The 17,273-nt window shown below is 36.5% G+C and overlaps 2 protein-coding genes and 1 long non-coding RNA gene across 3 annotated transcripts; 1 reads left to right on the top strand and 2 right to left on the bottom strand.

Annotated features, from left to right (window-relative positions):
• Positions 1-2,200: 2,200 nt before the first annotated feature.
• Positions 2,201-3,052, bottom strand: LOC134836514 (DNA repair protein XRCC3-like). The gene is made up of 2 exons (XM_063851695.1): positions 2,726-3,052; positions 2,201-2,620 (listed from the first exon to the last, which is right to left on the bottom strand). Exons 1-2 carry the CDS (start codon positions 3,050-3,052, stop codon positions 2,201-2,203), a joined length of 747 nt encoding a protein of 248 aa, XP_063707765.1.
• Positions 3,053-3,213: 161 nt separating this feature from the next.
• On the top strand, positions 3,214-4,505 carry LOC134836517 (uncharacterized). The gene is made up of 3 exons (XR_010162310.1): positions 3,214-3,324; positions 3,682-3,856; positions 4,253-4,505. It is a non-coding gene; the product is annotated as an uncharacterized LOC134836517 (long non-coding RNA).
• Positions 4,506-6,551: 2,046 nt separating this feature from the next.
• LOC134836515 (uncharacterized) lies at positions 6,552-16,033 on the bottom strand. The gene is made up of 5 exons (XM_063851696.1): positions 15,927-16,033; positions 8,856-9,120; positions 8,680-8,786; positions 7,891-8,321; positions 6,552-7,823 (listed from the first exon to the last, which is right to left on the bottom strand). The coding sequence occupies exons 1-5, from the start codon at positions 15,982-15,984 to the stop codon at positions 6,630-6,632; spliced, it is 2,055 nt and encodes a 684-aa protein (XP_063707766.1). The 5' UTR covers positions 15,985-16,033; the 3' UTR covers positions 6,552-6,629.
• Positions 16,034-17,273: the final 1,240 nt, after the last annotated feature.

Below are 17,273 nucleotides of genomic sequence, written 5' to 3'. Positions count from 1 at the left end.
GTATTATATGATAAGAAAAACAAATTTTCTCAATTTTCTTCACACACAGGGGACCTACACGGAAAATTTTTAAAATTTTGAAAAGTTTTATCTGTTGTTATGGTTACCAGATGTCTAAAATGGATTTCTTTGACAGTCATCATCCTTTTTAAATGGATTTCTCTGACGGTCATCATCCTTTTTAAATGGATTTCTCTGACAGTCATCATCCTTTTTAAATGGATTTCTCTGACAGTCATCATCCTTTTTAAATGGATTTCTCTGACAGTCATCATCCTTTTTGTTTGAAATTTTCATCTTTGAAAGCAGAAAAGAGTGCATTTGTTGTATGTATTATATGATAAGAAAAACAAATTTTCTCAATTTTCTTCACACTTAGGTGACCTAGACGGAAAATTTTTGGCTTAAAATGATGCTAATAAAATGTACTATGATCCTCACGAGTTAAAATGTGGATTTTTGCCCTTAAAAAAAATTTTTTTTTTCAACGAAAAGTACGAAATTTTTCAATTTATTTTCTCAATTTTCTTCACACACAGGTGACCTAGACGGAAAATTTTTGGCTTAAAATGATGCTAACAAAATGTACTATGATCCTCACGAGTTAAAATGTGGATTTTTGCCCTTAAAAAAAATTTTTTTTTTTCAACGAAAAGTACGAAATTTTTCAATTTATTTTCTCAATTTTCTTCACACACAGGTGACCTAGACGGAAAATTTTTGGCTTAAAATGATGCTAATAAAATGTACTATGACCCTCACGAGTTAAAATGTGGATTTTCGTTCGTAGAAAAAAATTTTTCTTTTTTCAACGAAAACACAAATTTTCCCAATTTATTTTCTCAATTTTCTTCACACAGGTGACCTAGACGGAAAATATTTGGCTTAAAAAAATGTACTTTAAAAAAAATTTTTTTTTTTCAACGAAAAACACGACTTTTCCAAATTTTCTCAATTTTCCTACTGAATGAATAAAAAGTTTAATCTGCCCGGTGAAAATTTAACGGCCGCAGTATTCTGACTGTGCAAGGGTAGCATAATCCATTGTCTTTTAATTAAAGGCTAGTATGAATGGTTGGATGAGGTTATTATTATTATTATTATTATCTTTATTATTTTTATACTCCAAAAATTGAAAAAAAAGACACAATAGTAGGCTCATGATAGTTCGGGGGCGATGACAGGTGGGGAAGGAGGTCCACTTCAGTGTCTAGGACTTTGAAGAAGTGGCTTAAGAAGTGGCTTCCCGTCCCCCTGGATGAAATCAAAAAAAAAAAAAAAATTAAAAAAAATAATAAAAAAAATATTCAAAAAAAAAATCGGGATAAACTAAAAAAAACAAGAGTCATGGAGCAAATCTGCAATTTGCAACGCGGTGTCCTGTACGCCTGCATCTATAGCAGATGCGTTGGTCTCGATGACCAACAGCAGCAGCTGGGCTAGTCTATACTGGTCTCCCTCTAATAGCAGTAAGACTGCCGTGACTGCTGCGTTGAAGCTCATTTGGATGGTTGGATAAACAATGCTTATTGATTTTAGTGCTGTAAGATTTTACATGTAAGGAAAAAAAAAATTAAATATGTATCATTCAGATATCAAAAAGGTTACAAAATACGACTTTCCAAATTTTCTCAATTTTCCTACTGAATATCTCTTCTGATTCCGCCTGCGTTGGTCTCGATGACCAACTCTAATAGCTGTATTCTGCCGTGACTGCTGCGTTGAAGCTCATTTGGATGGTTGGATGAAAACAATGCTTATTGATTATATGCTGTAAGATTTTACATGTAAGGAAAAAAAAATAAATATGTATCATTCAGATATCAAAAAGGTTAAATGTTAAATGGGTTACTCGAGGAGTTATTTCTTAACTTAAAGAAACAATAAAAACACCTTTTTTAATTCCTCAATTAAAAAACATTTATTTGTGCAACATGTTTCGACTTGTCAGGTCATCGTCTGGCACACACGAGCTGATTGATTCTCTATTTTTCCCATAACATTGACTTTTTTCGATTAGAGTATATCAAAAAATAACATGAACTATTTTGTTATAATGCTGTAAGATTTTACATGTAAGGAAAAAAATTAAATATGTATCATTCAGATATCAAAAAGGTTAAATGTTAAATGGGTTACTCAATTTAAGTCGTCTTTAATTGAAGCCCTTAACGGGAAAACTCAAAAGCCTAAACTGAACTTAATTTACATAAAATTTAGCTTCTTCGCCTACTTTAAAATTTGGTCCTTTGATCACTTTCATTTTTCTTAAAGTCCTACACTTTCCATCAACGATCTCGAAGCCTGATTTCGAGACCTGAATCTGGGACGTCATTGATGTGGACCAAAAAGGACCCAAAGCAGGCAACACAGATCCTTTCGCGGTACCATTGGATGCATTGGCGGCAGCAGACACTTCATTGATCGTTACGATTGCAATGTTGTGATGATACGAGAGCTTTTTCAATGTATCGATTACCTCCTTCATATCCCGATGTCTCTTCTGATAGTCCGTTTCTGTCCGATAAATTGCACCAACAGAATCGATGATGATGCTGCCAATGTCCTTTACCTTTACCAGCCGAACCAGGTCCTTTAAAATTGTTTGATGGAAGTATTCCTGATGAAAGATGACAGACACAAGAAAAAAAAAAGAAAACACGTAAATATTTACAAATGTGCTATACATATAAGTTAATGATGATGATGATGATGATAAACTTACATATGACATAACTCGCTTGACTAAAATGTGGTCCAACAATGCCTCACCAGGAACGTTTAACGACAAATTTTGGGACACACGTCGGGCCATTTGGAGTAGGCGGTTTGTGGTAATGCAAGGTCCCGTCGAAATGTACACCGATTTCAAACCAACTCCCCCCATCTCCAAGGGTAGCAAGGTGACGAGAGCAAGATGAAAAGCAATCTGAGTTTTTCCACTTCCTGATTCGCCAAAGAACTCCGTGATGCCGGACAAGGGTATCCCGCCATTCAAAATGGCATCGATGTCGCGGAGTCCAAATTTTATTTTTGGTAAGAAGGTCGTCATTTTTATTATCAGTAACTAAATTGATAATAAGATAATAACGGAAGCTCATCTGTTTCGAGTACCTCCTCATATAAATTTTGAAAGTTTTTCATTGGGGTTTTTAATCTATTACATTCGTCTCAAATTTAAAATCTTTGATTGTAATTTCGCTTACAGTCACCCACATCGTGAAAATTAAAAAATTTAATTTTTCCTTTGAAAAACCCCCAAATTAATTTTTGAAATTAAAATTCATTATTCATTTTTGAATATTCATTGAAAAAACATCGAAGGTAAGTGACAAAACATAACAAAAGTGCAAATTAAAACATAAAGTTGTGCCTCAAAAGAGCACATGTTAAAATTTTTATTTTATTTTATTAAAAAACATACATTTTGTCATTAAAATTCTACTATTTTGTGCCAAATATTTTTTGATATTTTGTCATTAACAATACACACATTTTCAAATCCAACGAAAGAATTTTCCTGGCTCGGAAAAACGTAAAAAAACATATAATAGACACGTGCATAAAGAATCACAGGCATGCATTTTATAACAAAGGAACTTATTACTACTACTACTACTACTAGTTTTTACTACTAAATTACACAGCAAATTAATTTCATGATTTTTTTTTCTATTACAGATGACTACCATTGAGAAGATTGTCCGCAACTCGAAGGACGCCATGGCGTATTCGGTTCATGGCAAGAATGAAGAGTCGATTTTCAAAATTCCAATGGGAGAATTGAAGAAAATCTTTGGCCGTGCACTGCACATAGAGTCCAACCGCAATGGGCTGTATGTTGTGGTACAAAAAAGTAAGTATTAAAATGAAATACTGCTCATATTATTATTATTATTTCTCTTTATTTCTCTTCTTTCAAGGTTCATACATAATTTTCTTAAATATATTTGTACAGTGTCGGTTCATATTAGAACAAGACTTAAATTAAATCAATCATTATAATAATTTTCAAACTAATAAAATCAAATTTTGCGAAAAATAGAAGCTTCAACTTAAACTAGAATCTCCCAAATTCAAGAATTTCCTCACGATACTGCATGTATTATTATTATTATTATTGTGAATATTACTTTCTTCATTACTTCTTTTCTCTACAATATTATTTTTGGGGCAGAATATTTTTTTACTCAATTATAATTTCTTATTTTTTTTTATCATATTATTAACAATATTTTATTTTTTTCAACAGGTTCCAATGAACAACAGTTTCTGGAAGCATTGCAGGAGATTAAGGTCGGCAACATTGTCCTGCCAGTGGAGGTCAAGCCCGCAAACCACATCAACTACTCGGAAGGCATCATCATTGCTCCGGAGTTGGAGGCGGTAACCGCTCAGGAGTTCTTAGGTAAAAATTTACGTCTCTTCGTCTTTTTTATTATAAACTTAATGTTAACTTTGCTGTTCCTGTTGATAAATCTGTAAAGAGTTATTTTTTTATTATTATTAGTTATTTACTTGATAAATAAATAAAAATAAATAAAATATTTCTTGATGTAAAAATGTTTTTGTACCTGTACTTGTTTATCTTTTATTGCTATTAATTGATGATTCACTTAATTAATAAATACATAAAATATATAATGTTATTATTATTATTATTATTATTATTATTATTATTATTATTATTATTATTATTATTATTATTATTATTATTAATATTAATATATCATGATGTAAAAATATTTTTTGTTTTATTGTTATATTAATTAATGATTTTTATTACTTAATTGATAATAAATACATAAAATATATGTTGGGAAATTTTCTTTTATGTTTTCTTTTCTCATGTGTGAAATACATTGTTGGTGTAAGCATTAAAATTAAAATTAAAAAAAAGACATCTTATACACAAAACCATATTCAATTGATTGCTAAAAATTACACAATTTTTTTGAAAGACTTGAGTTATTCTTAAAAAAAAAAAAAAATTTATCCAAAAAAGTATCTACAACAATAGGTCGCCATTGTCGTTATCTTCGTCCTGATTGATGGTGATGTCGTTCTTCTTCTTCAATGTATGTGTAAAAAACAACCAATTTTCTCAATTTCCTCCCATAACATTGCTTCTTTACGGCAATTTTCTCACTCAGCATTGAATTCTCACGATTCAAAACATGATTTTTCTTTTTCTAAAACAAACAAAAAAAAAGAAATTAGTTATTTTCTCAATTTTCTTCTCCAACTGTGGTCCTACAAGGCAATTTTTCCGCTTAGCTTCACGTTCAGTGTGTGTTCTACTAACATGCTCATGGTTCATGTATGGCAATTTGGTTTCTGTAAAAAAAAAATAAAAAAAAAAAAATTAATAATTAATTAATTTGAAAAAATTATAGAGGCAACAAAAGGCGTGGTCAAAAGCATTGAGCGCATGACGCGCTATGATCCGAAGACTCAGACCCGCGTGCCAATGGCCAAATACAAATTGGTATTTGAGAGCCCCATCCGCCCGACGCACTTCAAGTATCTCTTTTGCGAGTATGACGTAATGCCGTTCTATCCGTTTCCCAGATCATGCGTGTCATGCCTTTCGTTTCGCCATTCAGCAAGAAATTGCCCAAAAAATGACAAAACAATGTTCCGTTGTCGAAAATGTGGAAAAAACGTGGGGAAAAACGAAACTGCGTCTAAAGCAGCCAACAAACTGGTCCTAAACGATCATGTTTGCGACGATGCTGTATGCCCGAACTGCGGCCCGCCCAACAACAAACACATACCAAACAACGCGAAATGCCCCGCTCGCCTCCACGAAGAACTTGTTGTCCGCATCAAGGTCGACCGCAACCTTACCTATAAGGAAGCTCGAGTAGCAGCAATGTCGGCATTGCAATCAGGCACGACTTTCGCGGATTCGATTAAACAATGGTGAGTGTCTTCATAACGGTATTGGAAAATTTTTCTCTCGAGTTATTTGTCTTGCTATAATTATTAATTATTATTATTATTTTCAATTAAATTATGCATTTTTTTTTTCTTTCGTATAATCTTTGAATTATCATAATTAATTATTAATTATTTGGTTTCTTTTTTTAATTGTGTAGCGGAACTTCATGCAACAAAGGCATCAACAACAACAACAACAACGGAAACAACGCTGCAGCAATTCAACAACGCATCGATGGTACGATTAAAGATCGCTTAGAAATAGAACGTCTACGTGTCCAGCTTGAAGAGGAGACTGCAAAGTATGATGAAGAGTATAATCGTTACGTTGAAGCGCAAAAAAAAAATATAGAAATCAAGACACGCGTAAGAAATAATTCCTAATTATTATTATTATTGTTGTTACTCATAAATTTTCTCTCATTTAATAGGTAAATAAGCTGAAAAACCGTTTTGAGCGCACTAAAGGATCAGGAGAAGAATCAGAATCAGGAGCAGGAGCAGAAGCAGGAGCAGGATCAGGGTCGGGATCAAACTTGAGTATTTCAACTACTCACCAGAGTAAAAAATTAAAAAAGGATTCTCAAGGAGGTTAGTTGTTGAACTTATTCATTATTTTTTTTTCTTAGTCTCCCTTATTTTTACTATAAATTTTTTTTATTATTTAAATAACAATCCACTATTTGTTATTTTATGTTCAAGTTAAAGAACATTTTAAAGGCCTCGATTTCCAATTCAATTTTTCGCTTCTTAGTTTTGGGACTACATATTTCTTCTCCTTCATCTTCGTCGATTTCTTCTTCAGCATTTGAGTTATCATCTTCATCGAAATTAACATGATGGCAAATATGTTGAAACGATTCTACATTATATCCAATTTCAAGTAATTTTCTTTCTATATCTGTTATTTCAGAATCTTTTGTAATTTGAAGTAACAAGCACTTTAAATCTTCAGACAATGTTTCATCCAATGTTTGACCCGTTGACAATAATCTTTGAATGAACTTCTTGGATAAATCGGAATTGTAATGATTTTCTTTAATTATTGTTAAGACATTACAGATAGTAATATCACAAATTTTATTAATGTAGACGATACAAATTTGCATTATTGAATTTATCAATTGATCGAAAACACTCAGATACATTGAGTTTGCAATTAGAAACTCTGTGATGTCCTTTAACATAGCGAAGAGACTATTTTCCGGATTAAATGTTGAATTAGTCGAGCAAAGTTTTAGCAAGAGACACATTTTTTCATAAATTTCTCTATTGCCATTTTCTAAAAATTCAGTCATCGTATTTTCTGTTAAAGTGAATAATTTTTCAATGATCTGAGGCTCGCTTATGTTGTGCATTCCTATTTGAGTCCATATACTTATATTTAATTCCGGGGGATATTTTTCTTGTATTTTTGCCTTCGTGTTGCTTTTAAGGCACTCAAAAAATGCTTTCATGGTCTTACCGAGAAAAAACTTTTGTTGCTCATTTTTACAATCAACGAACATTTGCGCAAACTCTTCAAAATATATGTAACAGTTCTCTTCAGAACAAATTCTTGCAATTAATATCCACACATTTAAACTCCAATATGCTTCACATAAATTTTCACTCATCAATGCCTTGAGAAGTCGAGAAATTGATTTTTGAAAGCCGATTTCATTCAAAGTGTATAGAGCAAGACATTGCGCGAGCTGTAAAAGTGTTGAAGAATTATCCGTCTTTAGATTGATTATTGCATCGAATAGTATTTCAAATATGTTAACTTCAGAGAAATTTTGTATTGCTAATTTTGATGATGGTCTTGAAAAAATATTCACTATTTCGGTCAATAATGGGACTATTGTTGATGGAGGCTCTTCTGTTATATCAAAAATACACTGCAAAAACAAAATAAAAAAATTAATGTTTTTATTCAAATATTGGTATTAGATGAGATATACTTACGATGACAAGTTCCTTATTTAGATATATTTGTTCGAGTACTGCAAGGCAAGGAGTAACCGCATTTGTTTGTATTATTTGATTATTATAGCCACAATTCATCATACTATATGCGAAAACAAGAGCTTGCATTATGAACTTTGTGCCACGAAAAGTATGATGCGGGAATGCTTTTGACAAATCAATCAATTTTGTGTTCAACAACCTCAGCCATTCTTGTGTTTCACAGTCATTTGGATCTTCTGACACCTTCTTTACAGTAATTTTTTGTTGAATACACATGAAATCTACCAAATCTTCCATCCACTGATTCGGACATGTCTGTAGAAAATACTTATGATCAATGCCATGTTCCAAAATCAATGTTACTAAAGTTGATTGATACTTCTGCGGCAAATCATCAATAGAACAGAGGCTCGTAAGTTGTAGTAAAACTAAAAAATAAATTTTTTACATTAGGATTCGAAAGTTTTAAAGTTTGTTTTCCTAAATTTGAAATTGAACAAAAGTTATGAAAATTGCCTTTGGATGGTTTTTAAGCTTGGAAATTGACAGATATGAAAAAACGTAATTTTTATCTTGAAAGTCTATTTGATCATTCTTAAGCTTCAAATTGAACAAAAGTTATAGCAAATATCTTTGGATTGGTCTATATGATGATTTTTAAGCTTGAAACAAAAATTATGCAAAAATCCTTTGAATTGGATTTGGAATTCTTCCATTATTACTATTATGTTAACTAAACTATTAATTCATTAAACTTTTAGTCAAAAATATCTTTGATTTTCTTACTGTTTTGCACTGCACAAAGCACTTCTTCATAGTCTAGTTGATTGCGAGGTAGCAAATCAAATGTTTCTGGAATGTATTTCGTGCAGATACTCTGCAACGGTTGTTCGCTAAAAATAAAAAGGAAGAACGTCTTTAAGGAAAAGTTGATGACATTTATTATTTATCAGATAACTTACCAAATTTGGTCCCATTTTGGAGTCATAAAATAGAATAATCGAATAACACGAACCAAAATCTTGCTCTTCTCGTGAAACTCTGTTACCAATGTAACTTTTTTTTCCCACAATTTTGACATCTGAATCAATCCTTTTGTTATGTTTGCAGAATTTCGCTTAGTTTCATCACAAAAATATACCAATAGCTGATCTAACGTTTTACTCACAAAATTAAAGGTGTGAGACGGTTCAAAAACAAAGACGAATTCCATTGCTAATTTTGTATCTAGTAATAATATATTTCATTAGAGAATTAAATATTTTTAAAGAAAATTCTTTTGTTTTTATTTATCGTTGAGACGTCAAAATAAAATAGGCTTACCAGATGCTCCCGATTTTTATATTTAGATAAATTAAACAAGTACATTAATAAATAAATAAATATATACTTTTGAAGAAAATGACTTTGTATGAAAAAAATCTTATCAAAAAAAAAAAAAAAATTTTGAAAATAGTTTTGTCTTATTTTAAAAATAGGAAAAAAAAAATAAATATAATAAAATACGAAAGTTTTTGTTTTTAATTGCACCCTTATAAATCAATTTTTTTTTACATATTTAAAATATCTTGAATAATGAGTATATCTGCCGTTACAAGTACAATGAAGCAAAAGAATTTTCTCATGATATCGATTATTTCTTAAATTTTCATCAATAAGATCTAGATAAAAATAATAATATTTGTTTTTCTCTTTGTTCTTTTTCTTCTTTAGCAACAACAACAGCAGTTATGGAGTCAGACAAGACACAAGAAATGTGGAAAAGTTTGCTATCGAAATACAAAAGTTCAAAAACGGTTCCGTTCTTTAAAAAACAAAATGTGCAAAATTACCCAATGGTCGCCCCTCAAAAGCTAATAGAGTTTTTTCATGATATACCTCAAGTCGTTAAGAAAATTAACAATACGGCAAAAGGACACTGTTTTTATGCAACTGAACAAGGGGTTTATTATCAAGAACAAGAAAAACCGACCGGAACAAATGACGACATGGAAACTGATGATATATAAAGCAGTGAGTCAAAATCTTCTATATATGCTCGTTTACTTTCTATTAAAATTGCTCCCTGACTCCAAGTTACATTTTTTAACGGACGACACTCTAAGCATCATTTTTGTTTTCGTATTATTATTATTATTATCATTACATTATTCTTATCACTACTACTTTTTATTATTAATTTTCATTTTCACTCTTTGCATTCGCTTTCTCTCATTACTTTTTAAACTTTTGCCACTGGTACAAATATATGAAGAATCTCGAAACAACATCAACACAATTAAAAATCGCTACCAAAACCACAAACAATCGTTTCACTTTGAAAAATTCGCATTTTTATATAATAATTCATTAATAACAAGAAGTATCTCCTCACTGTTCCACTCGACGTCTCCAATTGAATTCGTATTATGATGACTTACAAAGGTATTTTTTCAAAGCCTTTTGCTATTCAATATAATGCGAATTCGATTGTGAAACGTCCTGCATTTCTTCAATTTTGTGCTGAACATCAGCCGTTAGTGGTAGCGTTACAGGAAACTTTGGAAAATGACGAAATCCCCGGTCGTTTCCATTGGCCTACTGGGTACGTGGTTGTCAAAAATCCCACACGATACAATTCTCGAGGTAGACCTCTTGGAGGCTCTGCTTTGCTGATCAGGGAATCGAACTTTGTTTCGCGAATTCGTGTGGGAGATTTTTTCGATGCTGTTAGCGCCCGCATGAGAATCGGTAATAAGCAGCAACTTACTGTCGTTTCTCTATACTGGGATCAAAATCTAACAATCGAAAGCAACACAACTTTGATATCGTGGATAAACCAGTTGCCTCGTCCATTTCTTATAATGGCAGACATGAATGCGCGCAGTTTGATGTGGGGATCGAACGAAACCGACGTACGGGGTCGCATGATTGAAGAGCTTCTGGTAGACACACGATCTCTTGTACTCAATACGGGCTCTTGTACGCGTCTCAATGCACACACAGGTCACATGACGTGCCCCGACGTCACTCTTGCTTCTTGCGAAATTGGTCTTGACATCGATTGGTACGTACACGATGACACTATGGGCAGCGATCATTTTCCCATTCTTATTTCGTTCCGCAATCCTATGTGGCTCGAAACAATAGAAGCTTCAAGAAGTAGGAGAAATCCTTCTTCTACTTCGTCTTCTTCTACAAATGCTTCCTCTTCATCTCCAACTTCTTCTTCTTCTTCTTCTGTTACGGAACATCGAGATGTATTTGATTGGGAAAGGGCCAATTGGGATCTCTTCTACGACTTGACGAATGATGATGTCGCTATTGCTTCCGCGGTAAACACAATGGACGATCTTGTATCGTTTTTGCGTGACTCTTCCATTCAGAGTATACCAAGGAAGTGTTTTTCGGACGGCATTCTTCGAGATGATTCGGTTCCATGGTGGCATGGCGGTTTGCGGACAATGCGGAATGCTGCAAGAAGTGCCGCGCGTCGTTTTCGTCGTACAAAAAGTGTCGCGAACGGGATAGCGTACCGTAGAACGAGGGCAATTTTCAGAAACGCGTGTCAAGTAGCAATGGAAAATTATTGGAAGGGAGTTGTCGAAGGGATCGATTTTCGTACGGATATTCGTGAGACTTGGAATGAGTTGCGTAGAATGCGCGGTGAACACGTTCCACGGAATGTTCGTCGGGATATTGTGTTAAATATTAACGGTAGTATTGTCGAAGATCAAGTTCAAGTTGCCAATGCCCTCGTCGATCATTTTGCGTCAATTTCTTCAAAGCCTCCTCCTGTAAATATCCAACTTTTACCGTCGAACGAGGAAGATGAGTCAGCTTACAACGACTTATTTTCCATTGGTGAGTTGACGAATGCTTTGCGCGAAGTAAATTTAGATTCAGCCCCGGGGCCCGACAACATTTATTTTATCCAAATTAAAAAAGCCGGCTTGGCACTTCAAGCAGCAACATTGCGACTTTTCAACGACATCTGGATGTCGGGCAATGTGCCAAAGTGTTGGAAGATTTCGCGAATTGTGCCTACCCTGAAAGCTGGTTTGGATCCTTCTGATCCTGCCAGTTACAGACCGATTGCTTTGACATCTGCGCTCATGCGCCTTTTCGATCGTATTGTCTTGAATCGTCTGAATTGGGTCATTGATGGCCTCGCATCTCCTTCACAATTTGGCTTCCGCAAAAATCTGTCTGCCGAAGATGCAATTGCACTCATCGCTCGTGAGGCGCACAGTGCAAAACTTTTGAATCAACATGCTGTCGCTCTGAATTTGGACTTGAAGGGAGCTTATGATCACACTCCGCCCGCTACATACCTTAATCGACTCACGGAGATGGGTATTGGCGGCAGAATGTGGAAATATTTTCTCAATTCGTCCTTAGGAAGAAAAACGGCTGTTGTATTGCAAAAGGGCGCTGTCGTGTCGCATGAAGTTGAATTGCTGCGCGGTCTGATACAGGGAGTTATTTGTTCGCCTGATCTCTTCAGATTGGCAATCGACAAGATCTTCGAATTGCAAACGGACCAAGTGAAGATTATCGCATTTGCCGATGATGTTACGCTATTGATGCGCAGCCCTTCCGCCAGCATGATCACAACCGCCATGCAAAGGGTCATAGATCCAGTTGTCAGCTGGTTTGCGACAAATGGCTTCAGCTTGTCGCTGAAGAAGACCAATTTCGTGCACTTCAGGGATCACAGATCCAACGGCGACGTCTACTTTTACGTCAATGACTTTGGGACCCCGCATCCGGAACCAAATCAGGTTTGGCGCCGCAGTTTGGGTGAATCCGAGTCGGCACGAATTTTGGGAGTCACCTTTGATCGATATCTCAATTGGAATGCACATGTGAGGGAGATTCAGCAGCGTTGCAACTCTCGCATGAATCTCATGCGTGCAATGGTGGGCACAAAATTTGGTGCACGACAGGGCGTTTTGCGCACGATGTACACCGTGTTCATATTGCCTGTTTTGGATTACGGCTCAATCGCTTTCAATTCTGCCCCGGCAGCAACTTTGCGACGATTGGACGTAATACAAAACGATTGCATGCGCTTGATTTGCGGTGCACTCAAGTGCACGCCCATAGTGCGCCTCGAGCAAGAATTGGGATTGTTGCCTTTGCGTGTCCGAAGAGAGCGACTTGTGATGATGAAGAGTTTGAAAGACCGTGCGATGAGTGAATTGGTTCCTGGGTTTTGCAGTTCTTCCGCATCTCATCTCAGAGAAATGCATGCAAAAGCCAAGAGCCTTCAGAACCCACAACTTCCGTGGAACTACCTTGCGTGGTTGCATCGTACGCATCGATCTTATGCAGCTTCGGCAGCCCTTGCAAGTCAAGTTGCTCCAATTGGCCCCACAATGCATGCTCCGTGGCAACGGCGAAAGTTGAGTTTTGATTTTCGTTTGTCGCAATTCCCAAAGGGATCGACACCTCCAGCGACATATCAGCGAGCTCTCGCACAATTGATTCACGAAGATTACGCGACTTGTCGCTTCATCTACACAGATGGATCGCATGATGTCAATGTGGAATATGATGAGAGCCGAAGAGCCATGCGGAGTTCGGGAAAAGTGAGCTTTGCTTGCTACCTGAGCGATGACGTATGTAGGAACGGGCAACTTCCTCTGCAAACCTCGATTGCGTCTGCTGAGTTGCGTGCTATTCATGAAGCTGTGAGATTGATTGGAGTCGAGTGTGAGAACAATTTGGAGATGCGTGCTTGTCATTGGGTCATTGCAAGTGACTCTTTGAGTATGCTACAGAAACTTCAGGGTCTGATGTTCACAAGAGACCGTCTGACGGAGCTGTTGCTCCAAGATTTGGAACGTATTCAGGACGTGTGTGCAAGCGTGAAGTTTCTTTGGGTCCCTTCTCACGTTGGGATTGTGGGAAACGAGAAGGCTGATCACCTGGCAAGAGTTGCGACCTCGCCGGTGGCTCCATCCGACACTTCTGTGCGCCTTTCCGATCTCAAATTGACTCTGAAGAGGACGTATGCGGCAAAGGCTTTGAGGGACTCGAAGCCAGATTTCTGGGTGGGAAACAACCGGGATCATCTCGGCAGAATTGGGCATTTTGATTTTCTCTCCCGTCAAGACCAGAATGTCATGTCAAGACTGCGCATGCGTGTAACGGCATGGACACATGCATTCACGTTGGATGACGATGGAGCATGGAACCCGCCTGAGAGAAACTGTGCCTGTGGTGCAGAGAAGTCCGTCGAGCATTTGCTCGACCAGTGCCCTCAGCACGCTCCCCTTCGCGATTCAGAAGGTGTTTCGAGTGTGATGCTTAGAGGAGACTGCGAACAAGTCAAGACTGTCATCGAATTCCTTAAGAATTCCGGGATGTATCAACATATTTGACCTTTTACTCTGTTTTTCTGCCCCGTGCATGCATCCAATTAATTCAAATAGCTTGAGACTTGCACCTACTCATGACACGACAACCTTCAGTTGAACTTTTGATCGAAAATTTTATAGCTTTTAAATTGCCTTGAGAAAATGCACAACATTCACTGATACATCCCTTGACCATTGCTTAAATTCCAACTTGATCGATTCACGACGCACACATCATTATTACATAAATTCATTTGTTTGTACGGGACGTAGCATACAAAAGTGCAGACCTTTGCCAGACAATATCTTTGGAGAGACTGACTGTTGCTTCAACTCATGTTACCGAATCTGGATTGACTTTGAGAAAGATGCCTCACAGGGAATACCAATAACTGTGATGGTTCGAGGGCAGCTACATTTATGTTGTCGCCTGAATCTAATCATCGTTCAAGTTCGTGTCTCGTGGAAATGTAGTAAGCTCGATGCATCTTCCGCGTGCGGGGACATCTTGTCCGAAACATAGAAACAGAACGGGCAAATTTGGTGAAAGTACATGTTTAAATGAAAGTGATTGAAATGTCCTCCCAATTGACCCCCAGCAATTTTTAATAGAAGTTAACAAGTATATTTTAGATGAAAAAGACAAGAAAGCGGGTAAATAAGAAGATCCTAAATGAGATGTGAGAAAAAAGTCAGCTATCCCTGATCCTGAGAAAGAGAATTAGACAAGCCAATATCTGCACAAACACATCCCCGACACCAATTCATACAACATACATCGTTCATTATGGAATGAAGCCAGTTGCAAATAACCAAAAGACTGCGAACTTACGATGAATACGGCACTCTCATGTATGGCCTTTCCCATGAAAGCTGAATAGCCCCCCGAAGGAAAAGCGCAAAGTCAAATAAAAAGGATAAAGGAGTTCCGAGTCCTGAAGCTACAAAACCCAACACTAAAAAAACAGACAGGAGATATCAAGCCAACGCCCAATCTTCCTGCAAATCTTCAAAGAAATACCGCTCCGAGTTGTAGAAAGTTGTAGAAGAGTCATCGATACCTTCTTTTACCGAAAATACGCGTGAAAATTACAAAACTCATACCAAATCATCATGCTAATTTCTCTGCAAGAAGTCCTGCACCAAGTCGGGAAAGATATCAAAGTCTCCTTTGTTAAACGCCGTTATCACAAATTCACCTGCAACACCGAGCAGCCTTAATCCCCAGGCAACCCCCCATGAAAGCCCTTGCAGCGAATCGAGGGAAAATAGGCGAAGCCGCATTGACAATTCCCCTGAAAAAGGAAACACGTAGAACACACATACAGTCACAAGCCGCACCCTTATAAGCTCTTTCACACACTCAGCCTTCATGGAAAACCCCCGGCAGTAGCGTTGAAACGACCCAAAAAAAGACACAAAAGCCATCATTGGAAATGAACACAGATTACAACAAATTCACGTTTAGTTCTCGGACAAAATTTTGGACATAAACTCTGTAGAAAGCAGTTGTAAGCAGAAGTAAGCAGTTATGCATTGTATGAAATCCGAGAGGAAAATGACAAGAAAGTGGGCAAACAAGAAGAACTCGGATAAGACGTGCACAAAATAGGTCAACTTAGAAGACTCATCGAGAATTTCTCTCAATGGAAAACACGGACGATAAGCACAAAACTCATATCCAATTACCATGCAAATTTTCCTGTGAGAAGTCTTGCACCAAGTCAAAAAGATATCGAAGCCGCATAACAAAACCTTTATCGCAAATGCATCCGCCATAGCCAGCACTTGAAACCCTCAGGATATCGAAATCGCCCCGCTGCTCCAAAATAGCGACTCAAACAACAGCAAACTCACTGTAGAATCGGCGGCATACCGTTCAACCATATTTACGGCACAAAATGAGGAATACCTCTCCGGAATCTGGATGAAAATCCTTGTTGGGTGTACCAAAACAAAACAGACAGTACAAAATCGTCCAGAGACTGCAATCCTCAAGCTAAATAGGTCTCACAATTCTCCTGCACCTAAAATGAAAATGAACAAATGAGACAAACAGCGTCAAAATGACGTAATTCCATACCGATATGATGTAGCTTGCACGAAATCCGAAGCGAACCTGACAATTTCCCGCTTGGATGCGGCTGAAAATAATTATTGACAGCCAACAGGAACTTTTCCACAAAGTAAAATGAAAATCGCTGCTTATTTCTTTGTTGTGATAAAATGACAGCAACAAATGTCACCTTGATTGTTATTGTTATTGTTTTGATTACATGGCGCCATCTCTTGACGCTCACGGTCACTATTCAACGTTGATGAGTGACTGGAAGTGAGTAATTGCAGAAAAGGGGAAATGCACCATAGAAAGATGAACGATGATCACAATAAGAAGGATTTTTAAGCCAAAAATCGAAGCCTGATGAATTAAAAAGACGAAAACATGCAAAAATCGAGAAGACGACAAATAATAAATCTGTCTATATTTTATTTAAAGAGAACATGCGAGTCATGCCACACATACAGCTACACCGACACAATCCCATACGCAAGAAGTAGGAGAGAAAAGAAACGTTATTCCACACATACACTAACAAAATGAAGAGTGAGTTTGAATACACAAAATACGCCAGAATGGGTATCCGCTCAAATGCAGATTCAATTCAGAGAAAGGAAATGAGTCAAAAATGGAAATTCACAGCCCCTTTGCGTTTCCATGATGTCATCTTATGCCAAAAATGCTGACTTTACCGATTAATTTTGACAATTTCTCAAACAATTTCTCCATCCCAACACAAATAAGAAAGTAACGGCACATATTGTCACATACATATGAAAGTCACTATGATGAAAATGCCACATGCGCGAAAGGCAAAGTTGACAAAGTCTATTACATCGAATGAAAAGCCGGAAAGCGGAAAAGACGACATGAAACCGGTAATGCCTGCAAAAGAAAATGAGCTGGCGTTTGGCCGACTGGAAAAACCGATTCTAGCTCCAAAATGCAAGAAATTTAGCCTTTTTATGAGATTTTAC

This window comes from Culicoides brevitarsis, unplaced genomic scaffold (genome assembly GCF_036172545.1).
Source record: "Culicoides brevitarsis isolate CSIRO-B50_1 unplaced genomic scaffold, AGI_CSIRO_Cbre_v1 contig_50, whole genome shotgun sequence".
Classification (NCBI taxonomy): Eukaryota; Metazoa; Arthropoda; class Insecta; order Diptera; family Ceratopogonidae; genus Culicoides; species Culicoides brevitarsis.
Note: the sequence above shows the minus strand (reverse complement) of the source record. Positions and strands in the feature narration are given on the sequence as shown.

Coding starts and splice junctions, on each gene's coding strand:
- LOC134836514 (XM_063851695.1), bottom strand. CDS start 3,052: ATGACGACCTTCTTACCAAAAATAAAATTTGGACTCCGCGACATCGAT. Junction 2,621..2,725: donor TCAAGCGAGTTATGTCATAT/GTAAGTTTATCA, acceptor ATCTTTCATCAG/GAATACTTCCATCAAACAAT.
- LOC134836515 (XM_063851696.1), bottom strand. CDS start 15,984: ATGCGGCTTCGATATCTTTTTGACTTGGTGCAAGACTTCTCACAGGAA. Junction 9,121..15,926: donor CTCACAGGAAAATTTGCATG/GTAATTGGATAT, acceptor TATTATTACTAG/ATACAAAATTAGCAATGGAA. Junction 8,322..8,679: donor GCTTTGTGCAGTGCAAAACA/GTAAGAAAATCA, acceptor TTTATTTTTTAG/TTTTACTACAACTTACGAGC.